Source organism: Physeter macrocephalus, chromosome 18 (assembly GCF_002837175.3).
Source record: "Physeter macrocephalus isolate SW-GA chromosome 18, ASM283717v5, whole genome shotgun sequence".
Classification (NCBI taxonomy): domain Eukaryota; kingdom Metazoa; phylum Chordata; class Mammalia; order Artiodactyla; family Physeteridae; genus Physeter; species Physeter macrocephalus.
The window spans coordinates 64980252-65003710 of NC_041231.1; the positions used below are offsets into that span (position 1 = coordinate 64980252).

Sequence of the window (23459 nt, forward strand, 5' to 3'; positions counted from 1 at the left end):
CAAACACTCCCAAATTCGTTCTACGAGGCCACCATCACCCTGATACCAAAACCAGACAAAAATGTCACAAAAAAAGAAAATTACAGAACAATATCACTGATGAACATAGATGCAAAAATCCCCAACAAAATACTACAAACAGAATCCAACAGCACATTAAAAGGATCATACACCATGATCAAGTGGGATTTATCCCAGGAATGCAAGGATTTGTCAATATATGCAAATCAATCAATGTGATACACCATATTAACAAATTAAGGAATAAAAACCATACGATCATCTCAATAGATGCAGAAAAAGCTTTTGACAAAATTCAACACCCATTTATGATAAAAACTCTCTAGAAAATGGGCATAGAGGGAACCTACCCCAACATAATTAAGGCCATACATGACAAACCCACAGCAAACATCATTCTCAATGGTGAAAAACTGGAAGCATTTCCACTAAGATCAGGAACAAGACAAGGATGTCCACTTGTGCCACTCTATTCAACATAGTTTTGGAATTCCTAGCCATGGCAGTAAGAGAAGGAAAAGAAATAAAAGGAATACAGATTGGAAAAAAAGAAGTAAAACTGTCACTGTTTACAAATGACATGATACTATACATAGAAAATCCTAAAGATGCCACCAGAAAACTACTAGAATTAATCAATGAATTTAGTAAGGTTGCAGGATACAAAATTAATGCACAGAAATCTCTTGCATTCCTATATGCTAACAAAAAATCAGAAAGAGAAATTAAGGAAACAATTTCATTTACCATAGCAACAAAAATAATAAAATACCTAAGAATAAACTTACCTATGGAGGCAAAAGACCTATACTCAGAAAACTATAAAACACTGATGAAAGAAATCAAAGATGACATAAACAGATGGAGAAATATACCATGCTCTTGGACTGGAAGAATCAATATTGTGAAAATGACTATACTACCCAAAGCAATCTACAGATTCAGTGCAATTCCTATCAAACTACCAATGGCATTCTTCACAGAATTAGAACAAAATATTTTACAATTCGTATGGAAACATAAATGACCCCAAATAGCCAAAGCAATCTTGAGAAAGAAAAACAGAGCTAGAGGAATCAGGCTCCCTGACTTCAAACTATACTACAAAGCTACAGTAATCAAGACATTATGGTACCGGCAAAAAAAACAGAAATACAGATCAATGGAACAGGATAGAAAGCCCAGAGATAAACCCATGCACAATATGGTCACCTAATTTAAGACAAAGGAGGCAAGAACAATACAATGGTGAAAAGACAGCCTCTTCAATAAGTGGGGCTGGGAAAACTGGACAGCTACATGTAAAAGAATGAAATTAGAACAATACCGAACACCATATACAAAAATAAACTCAAAACGGATTAAAGAACTAAACATATAAATGTTGGAGAGGGTGTGGAGAAAAGCGAACCCTTTTGCACTGTTGGTGGGAATGTAAATTGATACAGCCACTATGGAGAGTAGCGTGGAGGTTCCTTAAAAAACTAGAAATAGAATTACCATATGACCCAGCAATCCCACTACTGGGCATATAACCTGAGAAAACCATAATTCAAAAAGACACATGTACCCCAATGTTCACTGCAGCACTATTTACAATCGTCAGAACATGGAAACAACCTAAATGTCCAATGATAGATGAATGGATAAAGAAGCTGTGGTATGCATATACAATGGACTATTACTCAACCATATAAAGGAACAACATTAGGTCATTTTTAGAGATGTGGATGGACCTAGAGTCTTTCATACAGAGTGAAGTAAGCCAGAAAAAGAAAAACAAATACCATATATTAACACATATTATGTGGAATCTAAAAATGGTACAGAGGAACCTATTTGTAGGGCAGGAATAGAGATGTAGAGAATGGACTTGTGGACACAGTGGGGGGAACAGGAGGGTGGGACGAATTGAGAGATTAGGTTTGACATAAATATACTACCATTTGTAAAATACATAGCTAGGGGGAACCTGCTGTATAGCACAGGGAGCTCCTCTTGGTGCTCTGTGATGACTTAAATGGGTGGGTGGGAGGGAGGTCCGAGAGGGAGGGGAAATAGGTATACATATAGCTGATTCACTTCATTGTACAGCAGAAATTAACACAACATTGTAAAGCAATTCTTCTCCGAAAAAAAAAACCAATTTGATCATAATGAAACTAACACAACACTGTAAATCAACTACACTCCAGTAAAAATTAAAAAAAAAAAAAATTGAATAGTGTCTCTACCAGGAAAGAAAGAATCCTTTTTAAAAAAAGTATCACTAATTTGGGCTTCCCTGGTGGCGCAGTGGTTAAGAATCCACCTGCCAATGCAGGGAACACGGGTTCAAGCCCTGGTCCAGGAGGATCCCACATGCAACGGAGCAACTAAGCCCGTGCTCCACAACTACTGAGCCTGCGCTCTAGAGCCCGCAAGCCACAACTACTGAGCCCATGTGCCACAACTACTGAAGCCTGTGCGCCTAGAACCTGTGCTCCGCAACAAGAGAAGCCACCGCAATGAGAAGCTCGCACACCGCAACAAAGAGTAGACCCCACTCGCCACAACTAGAGAAAGCCCGTGTGCAGCAACGAAGACCCAACGCAACCAAAAATAAAATAAATTTATAGAAACAAAAGTATCACTAATGTATTAAGCATTTTAAACATACAATTAGAACACTATGCTCTAATTTAACTGGTATTACATTATAAAGTTAAAGTCCCCAAAAAAAGCTACTTCTAAATTTAAAGAAGACTAATGTATTCTACATTAGATTAGGAGATACTAAAACAGAGGCAACAGAAATATATAAATTCCTTTATAATAAGCAATGGAACAAGGAATCAAAAACATACAAGGTAAAATTATGCCATGATTTCTATTTCCATTTTTAAACTCCCAGTAGGATTTTTTTTTACCCAACTTGCCAACATGCTACTCCTAACAGACATTTGGCAATATTGGGGGAGTTCTTTAAGGTAATTTCATTTGGTGTCTTCTAAAGCAAGTCAAGGGACTTCCCTGGCGGTCCAGTGGTTAAGACTTTGCCTTCCATTGCAGGGGGTACGGGTTCGATCCCTGACTGAGGAGCCAAGATCCTACATGCCTCGCGGCCAAAAAACCAAAACATAAAACAGAAGCAATATTATAACAAATTCAGTAAAGACTTTAAAAATGGTCCACATCAAAAACAAAATCTTAAAAAAATAAATAAAGCAAGTCAAGGTTTTAAAAGGTTTATATCATGTAAGAGTCTAAATTAGGCTTCATTTTCCACGTAGTAGCTCTTCTACCACACTAATTCAATAATTTGAAGGGAGAGGCTGAAGTGAAAGCGGTCTGGCTCTACTTAGTAGAAAATAACCTTTCAACAGCTTCTATCTACAGAAGGCCTGATAAACTGTGATAAAGTAACTAGAAACCCTTAACTGCTCACCAGCTTAAAGAATCCCATGATTTTTAATTCCCAAAAATAAAGTCCACTTAATTCTATTTTTTATTTTTATTTTTTTTTGTGGTACACAGGCCTCTCCCGTTGCAGAGCACACGCTCCAGACACGCAGGCTCAGCGGCCATGGCTCACGGGCCTAGCCGCTCTGCAGCATGTGGAATCTTCCCGGACCGGGGCACGAACCTGTGTCCCCTGCATTGGCAGGAGGACTCTCAACCACTGTGCCACCAGGGAAGCCCTATTTTTTCTTGTTTTGTCTGTATACATATATGAGCAGAATCCAACTAACAAAAACAGATGTAAAAGGCCATCATGAATTACTACTAACTCAGTGAGCTATGTAGACTTCATGCTGAACTTGGATCCAATTATACATTTTTTGATTATACAAGTACCTCTTTAACTTTCTTATAAACAACTCTATAATCTGGTAAAATATCAATTAAAACAGCCACATACCTTGAATGCTCTATTCTTCTCTTCTTTCTGCTGTTTCTCCACTTCGACATGGCGGGCTAGACGAGCCAGAGTCAAGGCGACTTTATCCTTCTGATGGTCAATATGGTCTTTATGCTTAACGTTATCCTATAATTGAAAAAACAAGTTTCATTCCTTCTAGTTAACAAAATTAGCTTTGGAATAACATACATCCACTTACCAAAGAGTTACTGTACTAAAGAAGTATGGACACCAAGGGGGGAAAGAGGCTTGGGGGGGTGTGATGAATTGGGAGATTGAGACTGACATATATACACTAATATGTATAAAACGGATAACTAATATGAACCTGCTGTATAAAAAAATAAATAAAATCAAATTTTAAAAAAAGAACTATTTACTTCTTTTTAATTTAATTTTTATTTTATATTGGAGTATAGTTGATTTACAATGTTGTGTTAGTTTCAGGTGTACAACAAACTGGTTCATTTACATTGATACATATATCCATTCTTTTTCAGATTATTTTCCCCCACAGGTTATTACAGAATATTGAGTACAGTCACCTGTGCTATACAGTGGGTCCTTGTTGATTAAGGAACTAATTACTTTTATCATTATCAAATTTCTAAGAACCTGCCTTGTTTGCTTTATATTTTTAATTTGTGGTATTTTGTAGGACAGCCAGTCACCCACCAGCATCTTTGTTTTTCGAAAAGTTACATAACCTATTAATCATCCTTATTTACTTTATAATCATCTGGATATTGAAAAGTTTGGCATTGCTTTGCTCTGAGCCTATAAGGTAATGCCAAGCCATTGGTCCACCCCCTAAAAGTCTAATAGCACCAATCCCCCTGGTTCCGGCTTTTCACCAATTCCTGGACAGTATTTACGTAAGAAAAATTATAGATTAAAAAGAATAGCTGTAACTTCTGTTTTCTGGCTCAACATGTAAGGAATGAGCTTAGAAGTCACCACTCCATCCTAACAAGTAAAAAGCTTGAAACTGTAAAATTAATAGCCTCTCTTAGATCCACCGTAGAAGTGAGGTCACAGTGTAAGTGACTGATGCAAAAATGGGAGAGACAGAGGGGCAGATACAGAGAATCACAACTGAGTGGAGCAGAAACCCACGGGTGGAAAGCTCAGCGGGACCAGTGCTGGGGAGGAAAACCTGAACTGTAACTGACCAAGTGCTGGAAGCTCAGTGTGGACAAGTATTAACAAGACTTAAAACTCCAGGGGGACCCAGTCAAGGGGAGGGGACCTTACTCTTTTTGTGAGTTTACCTTCAGAAGCTCTACCAGGTTCTCACAGTGTCGACTGGAGAAAACTCCCACCATGTTTCCAGCAGGGAGAGAAGAAAAGTAAGCATTTCGAAATATGTCAGAGCGTTCTGTCCTTAACGATGCCTGGTCTCAAGAGAAACTACTTCAAGATAGCCTGACCAACCTGGGAGATGGAAAATAGGCCATTTCAGGCCACTGCAGCCACCCTCCCAGGTGAGGGGAAGGCCTGAGAAGCACCGCCAGGGTTCCCAGTCCAGGCGCACAGGCTCTCCAAGGCTGAGACCAGTCACACAGAGCACCACCACTCCCCCAGCCTTACCACTCATCACTAAAGGCCTGCTTACCGAAGTTCTCTTGACCCACGACAGCATGTCCAACTTTCAACGAGAAAATTACAAGGATACCAAAGGGCAAAAAACACAGTTTGAAGAGTCTGAGCGAGCAAAGAATGGTAGACCTGGCAAAGATGTTGGAATTATCAGACCAGGAATTTAAAACCACCATGATTACTATGCTGAGGGCTCTGATGGAAAAAATAGACAACTTGTAAGAACAGATGTGTAATGTAAGAGAGATGGAAATCCTAAGAGAGAACCAGAAAGAAATCGGAGATCAAAAACACCACAACAGAAATGAACAGTGCCTTTCATGGCTCACCAGCAGACTGCACACCACCAAGGAAAGAATCTGCGTGCCTGAGAATATGTCAACAGAAACTTCCAAAACTGGAAGACAAAGAGAAAAAAGACCGAAAAAAAACCAAACAAACCCAAAATATCCAAAAACTGTTACAAAAGATATATGCATAATGGGAATACCAGGGGAAGAAAGAGAGAAAGGAACAGAGGAACTATTTGACACAATAACGACCAATAATTTCCCCCAAATTAATGTCAGACACCAAACCACAAATCAAGGAAGAAATAAAACCCTCTTTCTTTGCAGATGAAATGCTCTTCCTAAGAAAAACAACATGCAAATAAACCAAACAGTAGTTAGGAGTGAAGTAACCTGTGTTATGAGATATTTATAGTAGCTTTATTCATAAACTTTATTTGTAACAGCTTTATTCATAAGCAACAAAGCAGCTTTAGTAGGTTAATGGATAAATAAACTGTATACATCCAGAAGATGGAATATTATTCAGTGCTAAAAAGAAATGAGCTACCAAGCCATGAAAAGACATGGAGGAATACCTAAATACATATTACTAAATGAAAGTAGCCAATCTGAAAAGGCTATTTACTGTATGGTTCCAGCTATATCGCATCCTGGAAAAGGCAAAACTATGGTGACAGTAAAAAAAGATCAGTGGTTGCCAAGGGTTAGGGGAGAGGGAGGGATGAATTGGCAGGGTACAGAGGATTTTTAGGGTAGGAAATCTATTCTATATGACACTATAAAGGTAGATACCTTATTACATTTGTCCAAACCCATAGAATGTACAGCACCAAGAGTGAACCCTAATGCAAACTACAGACTTTGGGTAATAACGTGTCACCACAGGCTCACTGATTATTCCAAATGTACCACTATGTTGGGGGAAGTTGATAATGGGGGAAGCTTTATTGAGGGGTGGAGAGGTATATGGAGATCTCTTCCTCTTTTTTTTTTTTTTTGCTGTGAACCTAAAACTTTTCTAAAACATAAACTCTATTAAAAATATTTTTCTAGGGCTTCCCTGGTGGCACAGTGGTTGAGAATCTGCCTGCCAACGCAGGGGACACGGGTTCGAGCCCTGGTCTGGGAAGATCCCACATGCCGCGGAGCAACTGGGCCCATGAGTTACAATTACTGAGCCTGTGCATCTGGAGCCTGTGCTCTGCAACAAGAGAGGCCGCGATAGTGAGAGGCCCCCGCTTGCCACAACTAGAGAAAGCCCTCGCACAGAAACGAAGACCCAACACAGCCATAAATAAATAAATAAATAAATTTAAATCATATGGGCTTCTATAAAAAAAAAAAAATGTTTTTCTAGGGAATTCCCTGGTGGTCTAGTGGGTAAGACTCCACACTTCCAATGCAGGGGGCCAGGGTTCGATCCCTGGTAGGGGAACTAGATCCCACGTGCGGCAACTAAGAGTTCACATGCCGCAACTAAGAGTCCGCATGCCATAACGAAGATCCCGCATGTCACAACTAAGACCTGGCACAGCATGCATAAATAAATATTAATTAATTAATTAAATATAAACAAATTTTTAAAAAATGTTTTTCTACCAGAAAGATTGTGTTACTAACTAAAATATCCCTTTTTAGGCAAATCAATCATATATGTACAACCCAAATTTTATCTAAATTGGGATAGAGTTGCATCAACCAAATCAAACAGCAGGTGTGATTTTCCAAGTACACAGAAGTTCCACTGAAGTGAGCATATATAACAAGACTGAGGTGGTATTTTTAGTACAAGGCTATATCACTGCAGTAAATAATGTTCACAGGATCACTTTGGGTAGAAGTAGTCCCAAACTAACTTTCTGACCACTTGGCCAGCCTATACCACTGCACCAGGTAGTGGGTGGCATCTTACCAACTTTAAAATGTCCTTTTACAACTCATAGGACAATGCAGCTTATTAAAAATGATAGTCATAAAAATTTATTTATCTGAGCTCTGATCCTGAGATGTTTATCTCTTTGTCTTAAAAGCAAATGAATTTACTCTTTGGGAAGATAAAAAATTAATCTCTTTAAAATGTGGGTACTACCTTGAGAAGGAAATGAAGATTCTAAAAGAATTTTTAATTTAAGGAAGTTAACAGTATTTAAACATGGACCTAGAGTGTGTTAGTTTTCCTGACAGAGATAACATTTTATTTAAGTTTTAAACGCTAGCAAAAGTCATGCTTGGAAGGCCAGGTAAACCAAGGTCATGTTAACACATGAGATAGACAAGGTGCAAATTAGGATTTATTGACAAAGTATGTTGTTGTGTCACAACAATGTGAATATTCTGGAGACAGGAAGAAGGCCATGTTTTGGGTTAATTAAGGTTAATTAAGGTAATTAAGGTAATACTAATCCAGGAAGAGTTATCTTGAATTGATGGTTCCACTATCATTTTACTTTTTCCCAAACCATGACAAACTAACCATTCTGAATTACTTCCCACGTTATACTCATTCAGGAAAACTTTACATAATATTTATTCTTCTTAAAGTTTACATTAAAGCACAAGTAATGATCCTCTGATTTACACTGTAAATTATAAACTCTGGATGCAAAGCTAAATGAAAACTAATGCTAGAAATACAGCAATTATATATCCTACAGGAAAAATTTTTAGTAATCCACTAGTCAAAATATAAGTATGCTCCTAAAACTTTACTCCCTTCAAGCTATACACATATGCTAGGAAGTTAAATTATTTAGCCCTTTAATCAACATTTAAACTTTTGTATGGATCTCTTCAACTTCATTCCAAAATTAATCTCTAGCCCTAGAACTTTACCTTTTAAAGGTCAAGTAAGTATAACCTGTTGGTATTATTAAGTTGTTAAAGTTATTTTTCTTATATTTAGCTATCAGTAGCCTGTTGTCTTTTATTTAACTATATGGCTATGTCAATAACAGGATTACTTATGTTATTTCCAATTAATTCTGCTGATCTGTTTATTAACTTTCATGACTTTGAAGGGCTCAAAAGACCTTATGGCCCTGATGCTGAAAACAAAAGGCATTCAGAATTGTGTTTGGTCTCCTTCTCCTTCCCCTCTAAGGTGGGTTAGTTTCCAGGAAAAAAAAGAAAAAAAGAACTCTTGACTACCTACATTGAAAGCAGAAAAGCAGATCTGAGAGACAATCTGTTGGGAGTAGATGAAAAGAAATGGTAGCTAGAGAAAGGAAGAACTTCAACTTTGAAATCTTTGCCATTTAAAAATGACAAAATGGAAGTACTTTAAACAAGAATGTGTTAAAGAGGAAAGAAAATAAGCACGTGCAGCACGGTGATATTCATTTGATATTTTCCCATCACAAACTTGGGTTTGGGGATCAAGGCTGCTGGTTAAAGCCAGGCATGAGTAATAGGTTATCTATGAACACTCACTCTCTCCAGAGAGCCAAGTCCCTGGGATTTCCATTGTTAGTGATCCAAAATGAGGGCTGGCCTCAGATCTCACTGAATTACATTCTTCTGTGGTTCTGGAACAACATATCGGCATTGGAAAAACAGAGGGATCACTGATACTAAAATGCATGTTAGCGATTTAACCCATTAGGTCACAGAAGGCCTTATTTTGCACAGAAGTTTAACTGGTAATTCAAAGAATCAATATGTTCAGAAATAAATTTTAACTGATCAGAACACGGGAAAAACTTACTGCAGGCCACCTTGTTACGGAGACAACTGCAGAATCAAAGCTACAGTACTGTCAGAATATGGGCAGAAAGTGAACTGATTTCAGGCTACATGAAAATGTCTTAAATGTTTCCTGTAGAACTAAGATGAAAAGGGGCCAATGTATCTTTCAGTTTGGGAATTTCCACCATTCCAGTTAGTGCCACAATGCTGAATTGTAATTAATGTGAAATCACAAAATTCCAGGACTCTTCTTAGGCTAGATTTGCCAATCTCCACCAAAGCCTATAGTCTAAAGAAGCTTTTAGGCCCTTGGAGTTTTTCTAAGGAAGGTCAGGCTTTCAGATATGTAACTTCTCAAACTAGAAATGGAATTGGCTCTCAATGGTAAGAATAATGGGTTCTCAGTTTCATTTAGAATGTTAGCAGCTACAGATCTTCAGTCATCCTTCTTGAAGCACTTGTTGTGATTACCCTGGATTAACTTCTATATTAAATACTACTGAAGAGTAATATTAAAGAGTCCACAATGATAGCAAATGACCAGCAAGAAAGTGTATCCGCTCAGTTATCTGGGGGGAGAAGCGTAGGAAAGTCCTAAGAAATATATTGGGGAGGGGAGAGTCTCTATTTGCCTCCCTCTCTCTCTCCCTCTCTCCCTCTCTCTCTCTCTCTCTCTCTCTATATATATATATACACACACATATATATATATATATATATATATATATATATATGTAATTTTGGCCGTGCAGGATCTTACTTCCCTGACCAGGGATCAAACCCGCAACCCCTGCAGTGGTAGCGTGGAGTCTTAACCACTGGACTACCAGGGAAGTCCCTATTTGCCAATATTTAGATCACTTCTCTGAGTCAGTTTTTCTTCCATATCCACCCCCTCCCATTGAGGACGTTTGTGGGGTTCTAACAATTAAGAAGAAAGCTGTAAAGCCAGAAAAGGTTAAAAAGCAGATTCTAGTTCAGTCCCTATGAAATTTTTTTTTAACTAAAATGATGGTTTTAAAAAATGGAAGCAGAGGTATGATGCCAATGACATAGTCCAACATACCAAAATCCACGGGTGATCAGGAGTTGGAAGGTTACAAAATGAGGGCCACACTGGGTACAGGAAGGAAAGCTGTGCCAGAACCTCAGAAGCCAGGTTAATATGGCCTTTCCCTGCAACCCTGTCTATGCTCACCCGTGGACACTATGAAATTCTTAAATACAAAGCAAATTTGGGTTGTGTCTTAGAAATGACAGCAGATTAAGGATACTGGTTATATCTGAGTGCACATATACATGAAAGCTAAGCATATTTAGGAGAAAATAAGCAAGAATTCTTCTATTTTAGAGGACAATGTTTATCTTTTAATGGAGCTTGGCAGTCACAGCAAAAATTCCAAGTCCAGAAATAGATAACTTGGGCGGGAAGGGAAGAGGGCTTTCTTCTGATATCTAATCTGTAATAGTGGGATTCAGTGGGTCTCTATAATTGGGGAGGGGGCAGGGGAGGAAGGAAAGCCTGATATAGGATTCCCTTATTTTGTCAAGTAAGGGTATTTTTAAAAAAGGAACTAATATCAATGGTCAGCATTGTTGACTTTTCATTTCATATGAAGACACAAACTTGAGCTAATACTTCAAAATTTCCCTCAGTAGTCTCATTATTGAATAAACTTAACCTTGTGAAAACTAGTTGCACTGTCCTGATTTTTCTCTTTTTGCTACAAATAACCACTTCAAACTTGAAATCAGTTCAAGTGAACATGAAACCAGTTCTGACCATGAACTCACAATCTTGCTCATAAAAGATCATCAGGAATAATGTCCAATGAGAATTCCACTATTTAGGCAAAAATTTTACCAAAGCAATTAACACTTTCATATACTAATCAAGTTTAATGAGCTAAAAAAGATTTCCTGGAAACTATTAAAATATCTAACATTGCTATGAAACTGTGACCTGCTATGTGAACCATAAAATAAATGCATACCAAATCTTTAAATAAGCAAATTAATGACACAGCACAAAATCCCACTTGTCAATGAAGCTATAATGTATATATTTCAATGTCTTTTTTCCATATCAGTTTTATTTGTTTTTAAGTGAAAATGATCCCATTTTTTGTAAAAATATTTAGAAGAAACCAAATCTAGAAGGCTATAAATCAAAATGTTAACAGCAGTTATTTCTGTCTAGAGGGTTTCTTTTTCCTTTTTTAATCTCTATTTTCTAATATTTCTGCATTAGAATATGCTATAAAATTGTTAAGAAAATTTTAATTACTAATGAACAAGACTGTATAAAGACAAAAAGTCTCAAGGATCTCAATCTTTTGTTTGGAAATGTAACGAATTTGGCTTAAATCACTACTTTTTGCCTTTTAAAAATATAAGTTTAACATCTATCCTTCATAAAAGCAAATGGAAATTTTGTCTCTAAAAGGAACATAATCTTGTATTTAACTTTTTCCCTCCAGGTTTCTTTTTGTATCTAGAAGTGCAATGACTGGATTACATTATTGCCCAAACATAACAGAAACAGATATTAATCAAGAATTAGGGCAAGCCATTTTCAGTTCAACAGGCTGAACAGAATTCCTGAAACAACTGCTTTACTTCATACAAACTCCAGTTTCAAAGCCTGCTTCTCATTGCCCATCCCTTCAAAGCTTGGGTCTCTAGTTTGGTCTTATGAGGTTTACACTCCCAGAATAAGTTCTGTTTACCAGAATCCCCTTGTACCCAACTTACAACTGAAACCACACCCCAAAAAACATTTTGAAAAGCAACAATTTTCCTCAAGAATTTTATATTCAAATACAGATAGAACAGAAGAGATAAACACAGCAAAGCTGTACGATATTTATTTACCATCTCCAGCAGCAAAGCTTTAAAACCAGGAAACAACCCTTTTGTACAAAGCAATCTCCTTCCCACCCCCAAACTGGTTATTGTTTACAAATACAAAGTACATGGAACATATGCCTTATAGGAACAAATTTTAAAACATACACATAGATATACACCATTCTGTAAAGTACTACTCAGTGAAGAAGGCTCATACCACCAAACCTCTTCAATAAGATTCTTCCTACGATGTCTTTTGGGTTAATTACCAATATCTGTATTTGTAAAACTCCCCTCCTAGGCAGAATGATTTTGATTCTCTTTAGACACAGGACCCCCCCCCAACCCCCCAAAAAACAACCTTGGAACTTAGGAGAATTTTTTAGTATCTCCTAGTATGAAGCTGTGACAAAACAAGAGGGAGTTACAATGTTTCAACCCTGAGTGCCACTGCTCTACCTCTGGCACAGTAAGAAAAGAAAGAATTGTGGAGATGAGAAAAGGTGAAAGTGGCAACTAGAGCAAGGAAAGCAACTCAAAGCAGAGAAAAAACAAAAAGGAAGTTGACAAAACGTGCTCTAGGTGCTGCTGGAGATGCAACTGGCACAAGGTTCACAGGCCCTATGCAACACATCTCCAATCTCCAAAGAAGCAACATTTTAAAGAAATACCTTCATTTCCTCCAAGTCCACGCTCAAATTATCTGTAAGCCAATGCACAGGGAAACAAGACGCACTGAGCTGCAGTGAGGAACATGGCCCACAAGTGGTCCTACAGTGTGCACCTGCCCACCATGATGGGATGCCCCTCCCTCTTCAGCAGCAGCATCCTGTTCATCACCAAAGCTGTTCTCCCACAGGGCCCCAGTTTGTTGTCACTGCTGGAGCCGTCCCTGGGGCTAGAGTTGCACTGATGGAGAGCCTTCCTTTGGCTCAGTTCAAGGAAAAAAAGGAACTGCCTAGATGTCCATAGTAGTCAAAGAAACTTCTAGACAGACTACTTCTACGACCTTACAAGTAACGGCTACATATCTTAGTACACTTGGAATAGGTAGGAACCAATACATTCTCATGTACATTTATCCTTTCTTCAACCTGATCTCCTCCAATTGCACCCATAGAGGCTGTTCCTCACAATTCTGAAAAACCAGATACACAATGTTCCCCACACTCATGCACACACTGATTCCTTCAACTGAATGTCTGGCTCCTGTTTCTCCACTAGCCCAAGTAAATCTTCTCCAATCACGTTCCAAACCACAGCTCAAGCATCTGGTAAGAAAAGTTCTCCTGGACCACTTCAGATCGCCCTCTCTTTTGTTCCAAACTCATCACAGGCGTTCCTCTAAATAGGACAATTACACTGTGTTGGTATTTCTTTCTCAAGAGAATATACCATCTCTTATTAACTCCCAGTATCCACAGACCTTCCTCAGGGCCTGCTTGCACATAGCAAGTACTGACTGTTTCCATCAGAGACACAAAATGACAAAATACCATCCATCAAAAATTGTATACACATACCTATACATTCTAGCTCTTCATTCTACATTCTTTTTAATTTTTTTCTTATTGTTTATTATGAGCATTTCGTAGCTTGCACTTAAGAGACTATTTTATTTTAAATACATCTTTCAATGACTTAATCCATTGTTGGACTTGTATTATATGTAGCTTAATGGTTCAGCCTTAAAAAAAACTGTAAACAAGGTGAACATGATGTGATGACATGAAATGAACTATTATATACTATTAAATACATCTTAAGGTATATCTGTATTTATATCCAATACCATCCCACAGTTATGAGAAATCTACAAATGTGGGTAGAAACAGCATAACCACTGAAGAAAGGAAATTTGTATCAGGCTTTGAAGTTCCAGGCATTATTACCTCAGTTGAGAATAGGAAAACTTAGTCTCAGAGAATAAGTGACTTGCTAATACTCAGATCAAGTTCTTTGGAATTCAAATACCATGTGCTTAGCATTCCACCTTCCCTTCATTAAGCCAGTATCTTCAAGACACCAGCTAAAAAAAATTTAAGTGTATATGTGAAACAAAAAGCATATAACAAACAAAAGAGGTACAACAAAGAAAAACACAAGCATCAAGAACCATGACTGAAATGATCAGTGCTGAAAATGAATGGGACACAAATAAGGAATCCATGAAACAGAAGCCAACGACAACGCATCCAGAAATCATCTCAGTCCAGCACAGTGAAAACTCAATGTGAGAATGAAGGTTAGGGTTTCTGACTGGACAAGTGAAATAACCAGGAATTAGTTAATAAAGACATCAAGTAATAAGGGATAAGAGTACGGCCATAAACTCAAAATCCAGGGAAGAAGGGTAGTTATTTGACAAATTACCTTCTCAGAGGTTAAGATTTGAGTGGCGCCTTGCAAGACAAAAGGCCACTGAGTACAACACTGAATTGAAACTTGGAGGAACAGAGTGTATATTCAAAGCTCACCACTTGAGCAAATCGTTTAATATAAGTTCCATTCCCTCATCTGCAAAATAAGAGTGCATTTCTGCCTGAAGAGTCCCTTGCAACCAACAGACAGCCTGGTACATATACGCTCTATCAATGGAGGTTCTCTCCTCTAATCCTTCCCAGGTAGAAAGATGCCACTTAGACCCAATACTATCAAAGAGCTTCCAACATCTGTCAAAATATATTTCTGTCAAAAGCAAAAGAAAACAGGAGCTGTTATAAGCCATTAGGCAAAGACCAACACGCATTCAACTCTGTGTTAAGAATCTAAATGAAACTAATTACAATTATTCTCCCTAAGGCAGAAAGGAATGGGCTGCACACCTAAAAGCAGAAAGCTTAATGTAATTAAATGTTTTTTAAAATGGAACTGAAAATTTTAAACTGTTTAGTGACTTGGAAAATGTATTTTTCCCCTATCATCCACATCACTGTTGCCTCTCTAAATAAAAGCAGTATAGATAAAAGGACCACAAACATAATTATTTTAGCACATCACTACACTGTAAGTCAAGGCAGTGTGAAACACAGCCATAACATAAAATCAGGAGTTAACAAGAGGTCTAACTGTAGCCCTTAAAATTGAATGCTGTGATAGAGCCACTTTTATGGGTAATGAAAGAAAACAGAAAGCACAGGATAGCTCATGGGGAAAATAAAGCATATGAAAGTCAGTCTTACAAAGGGACTACTAACAGAACCCACAAGATAACACTTGAACCATTTAAGGTCAAAGAATTTCTTTTAATATTACCAGATATAAAGGATCTGCTTTCATTTCTACCAAGGAATACACTACTCAGGAATATTAGAAAACGCAATACAACTTGAGAGATCTCCAAAGTCCTAAAAGAAACTACAGACAACCTGAGAACTCTTATTGAATTGACAAGGCATCAAAAAATCCAATAGACCATTTGAAACAGACAGTTACCTCAACAAAACCAGTAAAGTTTTTACGATCTAGAAAAAAAAATGATTAATGTTAAAGATACAGTGTATGCCAGGGCTGTACTAAAAATTCATGATGATGAACTGAAAATTTTTATTAGAGAGAAAAAATGCAATTGACCACAAACTACATGTAATAATACATTTGCACAAAGACTATACAGAAATGAGAAAATACTACCACCAGTAAACAAGAAGGCATTAAAAACTGATGAAAGTTCAATAGCCAAATAGTGTGAGACTGGACTATTTTTTTTAAAAAAGGACATTTTAAAGAGAAAACTAGAAAATCTCTTACAATAATGCTGAAGGCATTATATTTAAACATAAAAAGTCACATCAAAATCCTGGCTAGTACAGACTGGTAGAATAAAAAATATAATCTCCATCAAAGAGATTAAGGAAGATCAGACATCCTTTTAGAAAGAGGTTTTTACATAAAGGGGAAGAAAAGACCCAATACAAAGAATGAAATAACTGAGATGCTAACATCAAAAGGACAAGGTTGGCCTGTGATCACTTCCAGATATATCCACAGGAAGCAAACCTAATTTTGAGTAGTATCTCAATGGTACCAAACACTACTATAAAAAAGGTTTCACTCTTAATAAAGTCAAGCAAATGAAAAGACAAAGTAGTACAAAGATATCATCCCACTAATCAATACAAGAAAAAAAGATTTAATAAAACAATATTCTCATCATTCATCCAGGAAGAGACATTCCATAACATATTTTAATGGCTTACAAAACTTGTTATATCTGGATAAACAACTGAAAGATTTGCATTCAATACAGTGATCCTCATCAGGTTACTGATGACTTCCACCTGTTTATTTTCTTAAGTGAAAAATGAAGACCTGATTGATGTAAACACTAATGAAAAACTATATAGAATAGGTCCAGCCAACTAAATGACAGGAAGGAGATGCATACAGATCTGACAGTCAATTACTGGACTAGCCACTAACACTTAAGTAAGAATGGTAAATTTCAAAAGACAATGGAACTGAACAGTGCAAGCCAGGGCAAAACATGCCTCACATTAAAAAAAAAAAAAAGTTTTCAGTTATTGCAGTCTTTAAACTATTTCTACAAAGATCTAATCCATAATTTCTAACCTTTACCAGAATCCCAATTAAGTATGTCCTCAAGAATACTGAATGTGCCATTTAACTCTGTTCATCCATGTCATTTAACTCTGTATCCAAGTTTACAGCTAGAAGGGATTCTGGATTGCGACGATTCCAACCTCCTTGTTTACGGTACCTGAGAGGTTATCCTGGATGGAGCAGGCCCTTAAGGACATTATCAATCAGGTCACTTAGGTATCATTCAGTAAATTATTAGTATAATAGTAATGTAATATACTAAACAGTACCCAAGTAGCCTGAGTTTATGCTCCCCTCAAAATGTCATTTTGAGGGCTAGGTAAATAAATGGAATTATACTGATAAAGAAGCTGCCACACAGTAAATAATAATAATAATAATAATAATAATAATAATAATAATGTTTAAATGCAATTACACTGATAAGCTGTCACACAGTCTTAAAAAAAAAAGATAAAGTGTCAACAAATGTACTCGTTTTCCTAATGTCCTTCTTACTTATTACTGAGTAAACACACCCACTTATCAAATTGAAGTTGTGTTACCAAGGCTAAGAACAAGGTTAGACATGAGACAAACGGTTCAATCAGAAACATAGAACCTAGATACAGAAAACAAAGCTGCCTCAATGCCCAGAAAACTGAGCCTATCACTAAAAACTAAAATAACTACTGTGAAGTTATTTAAATAAAGGGGGAGGGACATACTCTACAACCTTCTGAAATGGATCAATAGTGCTGTAATGAAAACAAAGTAACATTCAGAAGGAGAGTACATTTAGATAGTGCAATTGTACAGAAGATGAATAAACTACAAGATAAAAAAATCACTGTACAGAATTTACATAAATATCACCAGCAACATATGCAAGACATTAAAATGTTAAGTTTTAAACAATAGTGTGAAATTTAAAAAGGCACTTCATATAACAATGAATAGAAACAGCATTTCTGTGTACACACAGTAACCATGAGAAATCATATCATTTCCACATACATTTTATGTCTAGTCAAACAATAACATTTTAAAGAAAAAGGATCATTAGACGCATCCCTTTCAAGAACACCAAATCACTCAACTTGCAATGATTGCTAGGCCTCCTAGAAGACCTAGAGCTGTTCAAACCTCAGAGGCTGGCCTGATGGAGAACCTTGTTGAAGGCTCTGCAAATGGCAGACATGATGTGAAAACTTGTTATCTAATTATGAATTCCATACACTACTGTGGTTGTCTATTAGGGCTGTTTCCCTACACCAAATCCCTGTTTTTAGTTTTATAACACCATCATCATTCAAGTATGCCAGAGAAAGACTTTAAACTAATCTTAAAAAACAGGTTAAGAATATTGTTTCTTCTGCAGTCAAGCACCCAATCTACAGCTAAACCTGCTCCCACACTTCGGTGTTCTGTCCCATCCCCACGCAACTGCTGAACCCCTTCAGAAGCTAGCCTCCTGACCACCAAGTCCATGATATCTCAATACCTTTTTATTTTTAGGAAAGATCTCTGGAGATGCTTAGGCATATCAGTCAGAGAGTGGCAAAGAAATGCTACTTGTTGCTACAGAGCAACGTAACACAAAATGAAGACAGCAGCAATGCTGCTCTACAAACATTTAGGAAAGGAGAGGTATACAACAATGTGAGTACAGTTAACACTACTCCACTATACACTTAAAAATGGTTATGATGGTAAATTTTATGTTTTGTCTTTTTTAAGCACAATTAAAAATAAAAAAATTAAAAACAGCAGGTTAGGTGGAAATGCCAGAGCAGTTTCAGAGAATCAGGTCTTCAAGCAACCATAATTTTGGTTTGAATTTTGGAAAATAAGAGTATCTCAAAAATCATCAAGTTGGTGACCCAGTATGTGATTCAGGGAATGGACGGGGAGAAATGGAAAAGTGGGAGCAGTGGGAGCAGTGCGAAGTAGCCTCAGATAACTAGGAACATCTATGTGCAGCCGTACAGAAAAGTGTCAAGGTCTCTCTCTCCAGCAAGTTCCCCATGGCTAGTCCTTTCACAGAAGAAAACTATGGTGCTACAGCAAGGGCACATGAGACTGCTGAACTGGTAGAGTACACATAGTGAACTATAAAAATCTTCGTATGATTTCTTAGGCCCTTGTTTCTTTTTAGACAGTTATCAGTGCTCTTCTAGGGTTCAATTTGAAAGAATTTTTAGAGCACTGGCACGGACCTAAAACAGAAATAAAACGTTGTGAAAAGTATAGAAAAATTAAAGGTAAATGTTAACTCTAGACATGACTTGACCAAATGTGCCAAGAGGAGACTCTATCAAGACTGCAGCTTAAGTTTCATCTACAAATAGGACAAACAGAATCAATACAGTACCCTGAAACTATCTGACAAAATAAAATAACTTCTTCCAAGTAGGGATATTTGCATCTTCGACCTTTACAGCACAAACAGGGAGAGGAAGAAAAGTAAACAAAAAGGGTGCTGAATATGGTTATGATGAGGAGGGGGAATGGGCTTCCAATAAACTATTAAAAAGTGGGGCACCAGGGAAAACATCAGTCACCACTGTGCAGGAACCATGGCAAGAAACAGAAACCATATAAACCTGAAAACAGTGTCATAGTCCACTAACAGTAGACCCAAAATACTACGGTCAAGCAGAGGAAAAAAAAAAAATGCAGATGTTCGACAAACCAAGAAATTACAAAATTATGAGTCTATTGATAAAATTTTTTTCTATTTGGCCAAGCAAATAATTCTAGATGATGTATTCAGACCCCTCCAATTTGGCAGTTTCTCCAACACTGAAGTCATGATGTGAAGACAAGGGTCTAAGGGCTGGACACTGCACAGCCACTGCCTCGAGATAGATACTGTAGGACATGTAACTGAGGTATCTGCTGCCAGTTCCAGTCTGATGGAGAAATCATAATGCGAAGAACTGAGAACAAAAAGATCAGTCGTCTCTCATGGTAAGAGTCTGACTGGATTAAGGGACCAATAAACCAAGAACACGCCACTGAAGTCTTGAGAAATCATTAATGGACATCCAGAAAGAGAAGTGCATGAGATGTTCTCTCTACTACATCCACAGTTACGCTCTGAATCTGAAGGATTTCTCAGTAAAATCTAGACTGATGGCATCCCTCTTTATTACAATCAGAGGACCAGATTGTCAGGCATGTTTGGAATTCTTGCTCTTTCAAGAGTTCAGATTTGCATACCTGGATGGTGTAACATCCTTGATTTCCAGGGCACTAATGTGCGTTATCTTTTTTTGTATTTAGAGCGTGATGAATTACGGAGCTCAAGAGTTTAGAAGGTAGTCAAGGTCATCTTGGTTAAAGGCCCAGATTATTCTGTAAGAACACCATGACCAGGTCTCACAGCCTGTGATATATGAGCTTGACAGACTTAGAAGTGACAACTGCAGAGAATTCTCTCTGTGTAGCTTTGGGTGGTGAAGACAGTTACTGTGAAAGTTTCTACAGAGATGTCACAGGTAGGAAAGTCTTCTTCTAGCTGGTGTCCACAGTAGACCTGGGACATCTAGCCACCCCACTGGAAGCAAACTGGATTTTACAAATTTTGGTTTGAATTTTAGTTCTTGATATACAGCTTCAAGGCTGATTCTGAAGTCTCACAGAGCTTGACAGTAGTATGGACACTTGGTGAGCTGATCACCCTGACATAAAAAGATTATAACAGATTTGTCGTTTTGTGAAGATATGACAAACGGAAGCCTAAACAAGGAAGCACTGATGACCTAAAAACGAAGGATCTGCCTCTGGTGTTAGAGATCTAGTAGTAGGTTATTTCCAGATCCAAAATCTCCTAGTCCTCAGTTTACCAGTGAGATTTTCCTGAGGAGGAAGAAATATTTATATTTTTCCTTAATCATAAGAGGATACAGATTCCTGAGTACCCTCCTCTAGACTTATTTTGGACTAGAAATAACGGGTAAACCTTTGTCCAACCCTACTGAACGTCTCTACTACTCACTTGGCCAAGAAAGCATGAGTCTCTTTATGATTTACTTCATTCCAAAAGTCTAGAATTCAAATGTCAGCTGTGATGATTCCAGACATGCGTTCAGATTCTGAGGTGCCCTCCTACCTGTAGATCCTGTGTGGATGGGAGGAGCAAGTAGCACAGTCAGCATCTTGGACAGGTGCACTGCTGAACGTGAATGGGTTACTAATTCTTGTACCCATGGCGTTCTGGAGATTCTCCCTTTTTCCTGTATCTATAGGGGTGGTTTCGGGGTTTGTACCAATCCCCTCTGGAGTATCCTCTACTGTGATAATGTGCTTTCTGGTCATGACTATAGAAGTATCGATGTTGGTTATAGTATTTGCTGTGGTCTTTATAGTCATTTTCCTTTATACTGTTTTCTTCTGCAACTATAGCATTCACATCTTGTCCAAAGAGGGAAGTACCGTCAAAGGGCAAGTGTGAGATCTTCTCTTGGGTTTTCTTAGTGAGAGATGTGAGTCGAAGCCAAGCCTGCCTTCTGTAGTCTATTGCCATTGCCATAACTCTGACCACAGAGTCCATTATATCCCTAGTAGTACAAAGCTGCCAAAGGCCTGCATCCATACCATCAGATATTATACATCTTGCTTTTCCACGATCAAACTCTGGGTCATGGACCAGATCCTCCATGTCTTCCCAGAGTTTACGCTGATACTGAGTCATATAGGCCATGTAGCTAGCAGCTCGGGCTGCAATGGAAGCAGCATGGTAGAATCTACAACCCATGACCTCCATCTCTTTCGAGGTAGAATCCAGAGGTGATGTTGTGCTTCCTCTCTTGCTGTGCTCTAATGCTTCTACGATGGGGCCCCCCGCCGGTGGATTTGGTTGGAAAGGAGAGGTATCCTTGGCCACAGGATAGACCCTGTGTCCCATGAAGGAAGAAGGATGGCAATCAGCAGGGTCTTTAAAAACCTCAGTGGTGGCGATTCTCAGAAGAGGATGCAGTGGAGGGACCAAACGTTTCTTAGAAGTCACACAATCAGGTTTCCCTTCGCATGGTTCTGCTTCAGACTGTAACGTGACTCTCTTGATAATACCTCTTTGTTCCATTCTTTTCAAAAGCCCTGTGAAACTAGACTGACTAGGGTCAGCTGGCTGCCCTTTGTCATCAGCTGAGGGGGATTTGCAGTCAGCTTCTTCTTCCACTGTGGATAAATGTTCTTCCTTGGAGGTAGAGATGTCCCAAGGAACCGAGGAATTCTCACTTGGCCTAGAATGATGAAATCGAAAACAGCTCCTGGACTGCAGATCACGTATCACTCGGGACATCTCAGCCACTTGTGTCTGGAGATAGAGGATGGCATCTTGTCCGTGCTGTGAAGCAGAAGACTCTACAGGTAAATCCTCCTTGACCTCTGAAGAGGCCAAAGATTCCTGGGGGACCAGAAGTGGAGATGAAGGCAGAATCTGGCAATTTTGTGATGGCTTAAGCATCTCTGTCTCAGAGAGCTTAATAACTGAATTACTTTGATCACTTTTCTGGTTCTCCAATGGGTTCTCAACAGAAGAAGGTTGAGAAACTATCCTGTGTGGACTGCTGGTACAGCTCCCAGAGGAGGAGCTGCTGTCTCCACTGGGAAGAGGAACACTGCAGCTAGAGCACATTTCTGGGCGATGACTCTCAGAGGATGGCACCTTAGACTCAGGCATTCTCTGGGTTATCCACATGAACAAGAAAACCAAGGAAGAAAAAAAATATGCTTTTAATATGTTAACTTTCAAGTGCAGAGATGCATGTCCAGTAAGTAGAACTCAATTTTTAAAATTATTATAATTAACAATGAAACATACAATCCACTTCAGGTCAGCAAGGGGACCACAGAAGTCAAATCCACAAATTTCACTACCCCAAAGGCCCAAAACCAACTACTGGCATTAACCTGGCACTGTGTCCATGAAAAAGAGTAAAAACAACCCCAGGTCAAGGGGTGCCATCCTAGCCTGCTGCTTGTTCCCATGCTAGAATAAGAAGAGGCAGCAAGACTATTCGTGAAAACAATTAAAAAAAAAAATCCCATTCAACATATGTAAGGCAACAAGTAGAAGTTAATAACAGAAAAGAGAACTTGGGAAAAGTTCCACTGAGAAGAAAAAACATTTCTAGAAGTCCTACACTGCAGAGTCACTTTTAAATCCCTTTAAAAATTCTCTCTCATTCACTCTCCATGAATAACAAAATTTTCCAGTTGCACAGGTCTACTCTATGGTTTGTAGTTTTCAAGGAGCTTTGTTACCTCATTTCATCCTCACAACAACCCTGTGAGGTAGGTATTATTCTTATGTGGTAAAGAAACTAAGGTTAAAAGGCTACTTATCCAAATTCACAGACTTAATAAGAAGTAAAGCTGAGACTAAAACCTAGGTATTTTGATTGCAAGTTCAAGTCCCAATACCTTATATCACACAGCAAGTAGCTTTCTGGCCGCCTTGAACACACAGCCAGTTCTCTAATGAATCAAGAAAACAGCCCATTAACAGAAATTCGGGCTAAGACAAATGAAAGACAAGATTGCTACAAAGTGCTCAGCTA

The 23459-nt window shown here is 38.1% G+C and overlaps 1 protein-coding gene across 4 annotated transcripts in view; it reads right to left on the minus strand.

Moving 5' to 3' along the window:
• Positions 1–23459, minus strand: part of ZNF451 (zinc finger protein 451) — a 92037-nt gene that overhangs the window by 60467 nt on the left and 8111 nt on the right. For 3 of the 4 annotated variants that reach the window (XR_008615772.1, XM_028479236.2, XM_024121944.3), the window contains exon 4: positions 3923–4048. Coding sequence is in view for 3 of the 4 variants with exons in the window: in XM_028479236.2 (XP_028335037.1) it covers positions 3923–4048 (126 nt within the window). In the remaining variant the exon portion in view is untranslated. Of the gene's footprint in view, positions 1–3922; positions 4049–12364; positions 22583–23459 lie in introns of those variants that run through there. The other variant, XM_024121945.3, reaches the window with a different exon arrangement.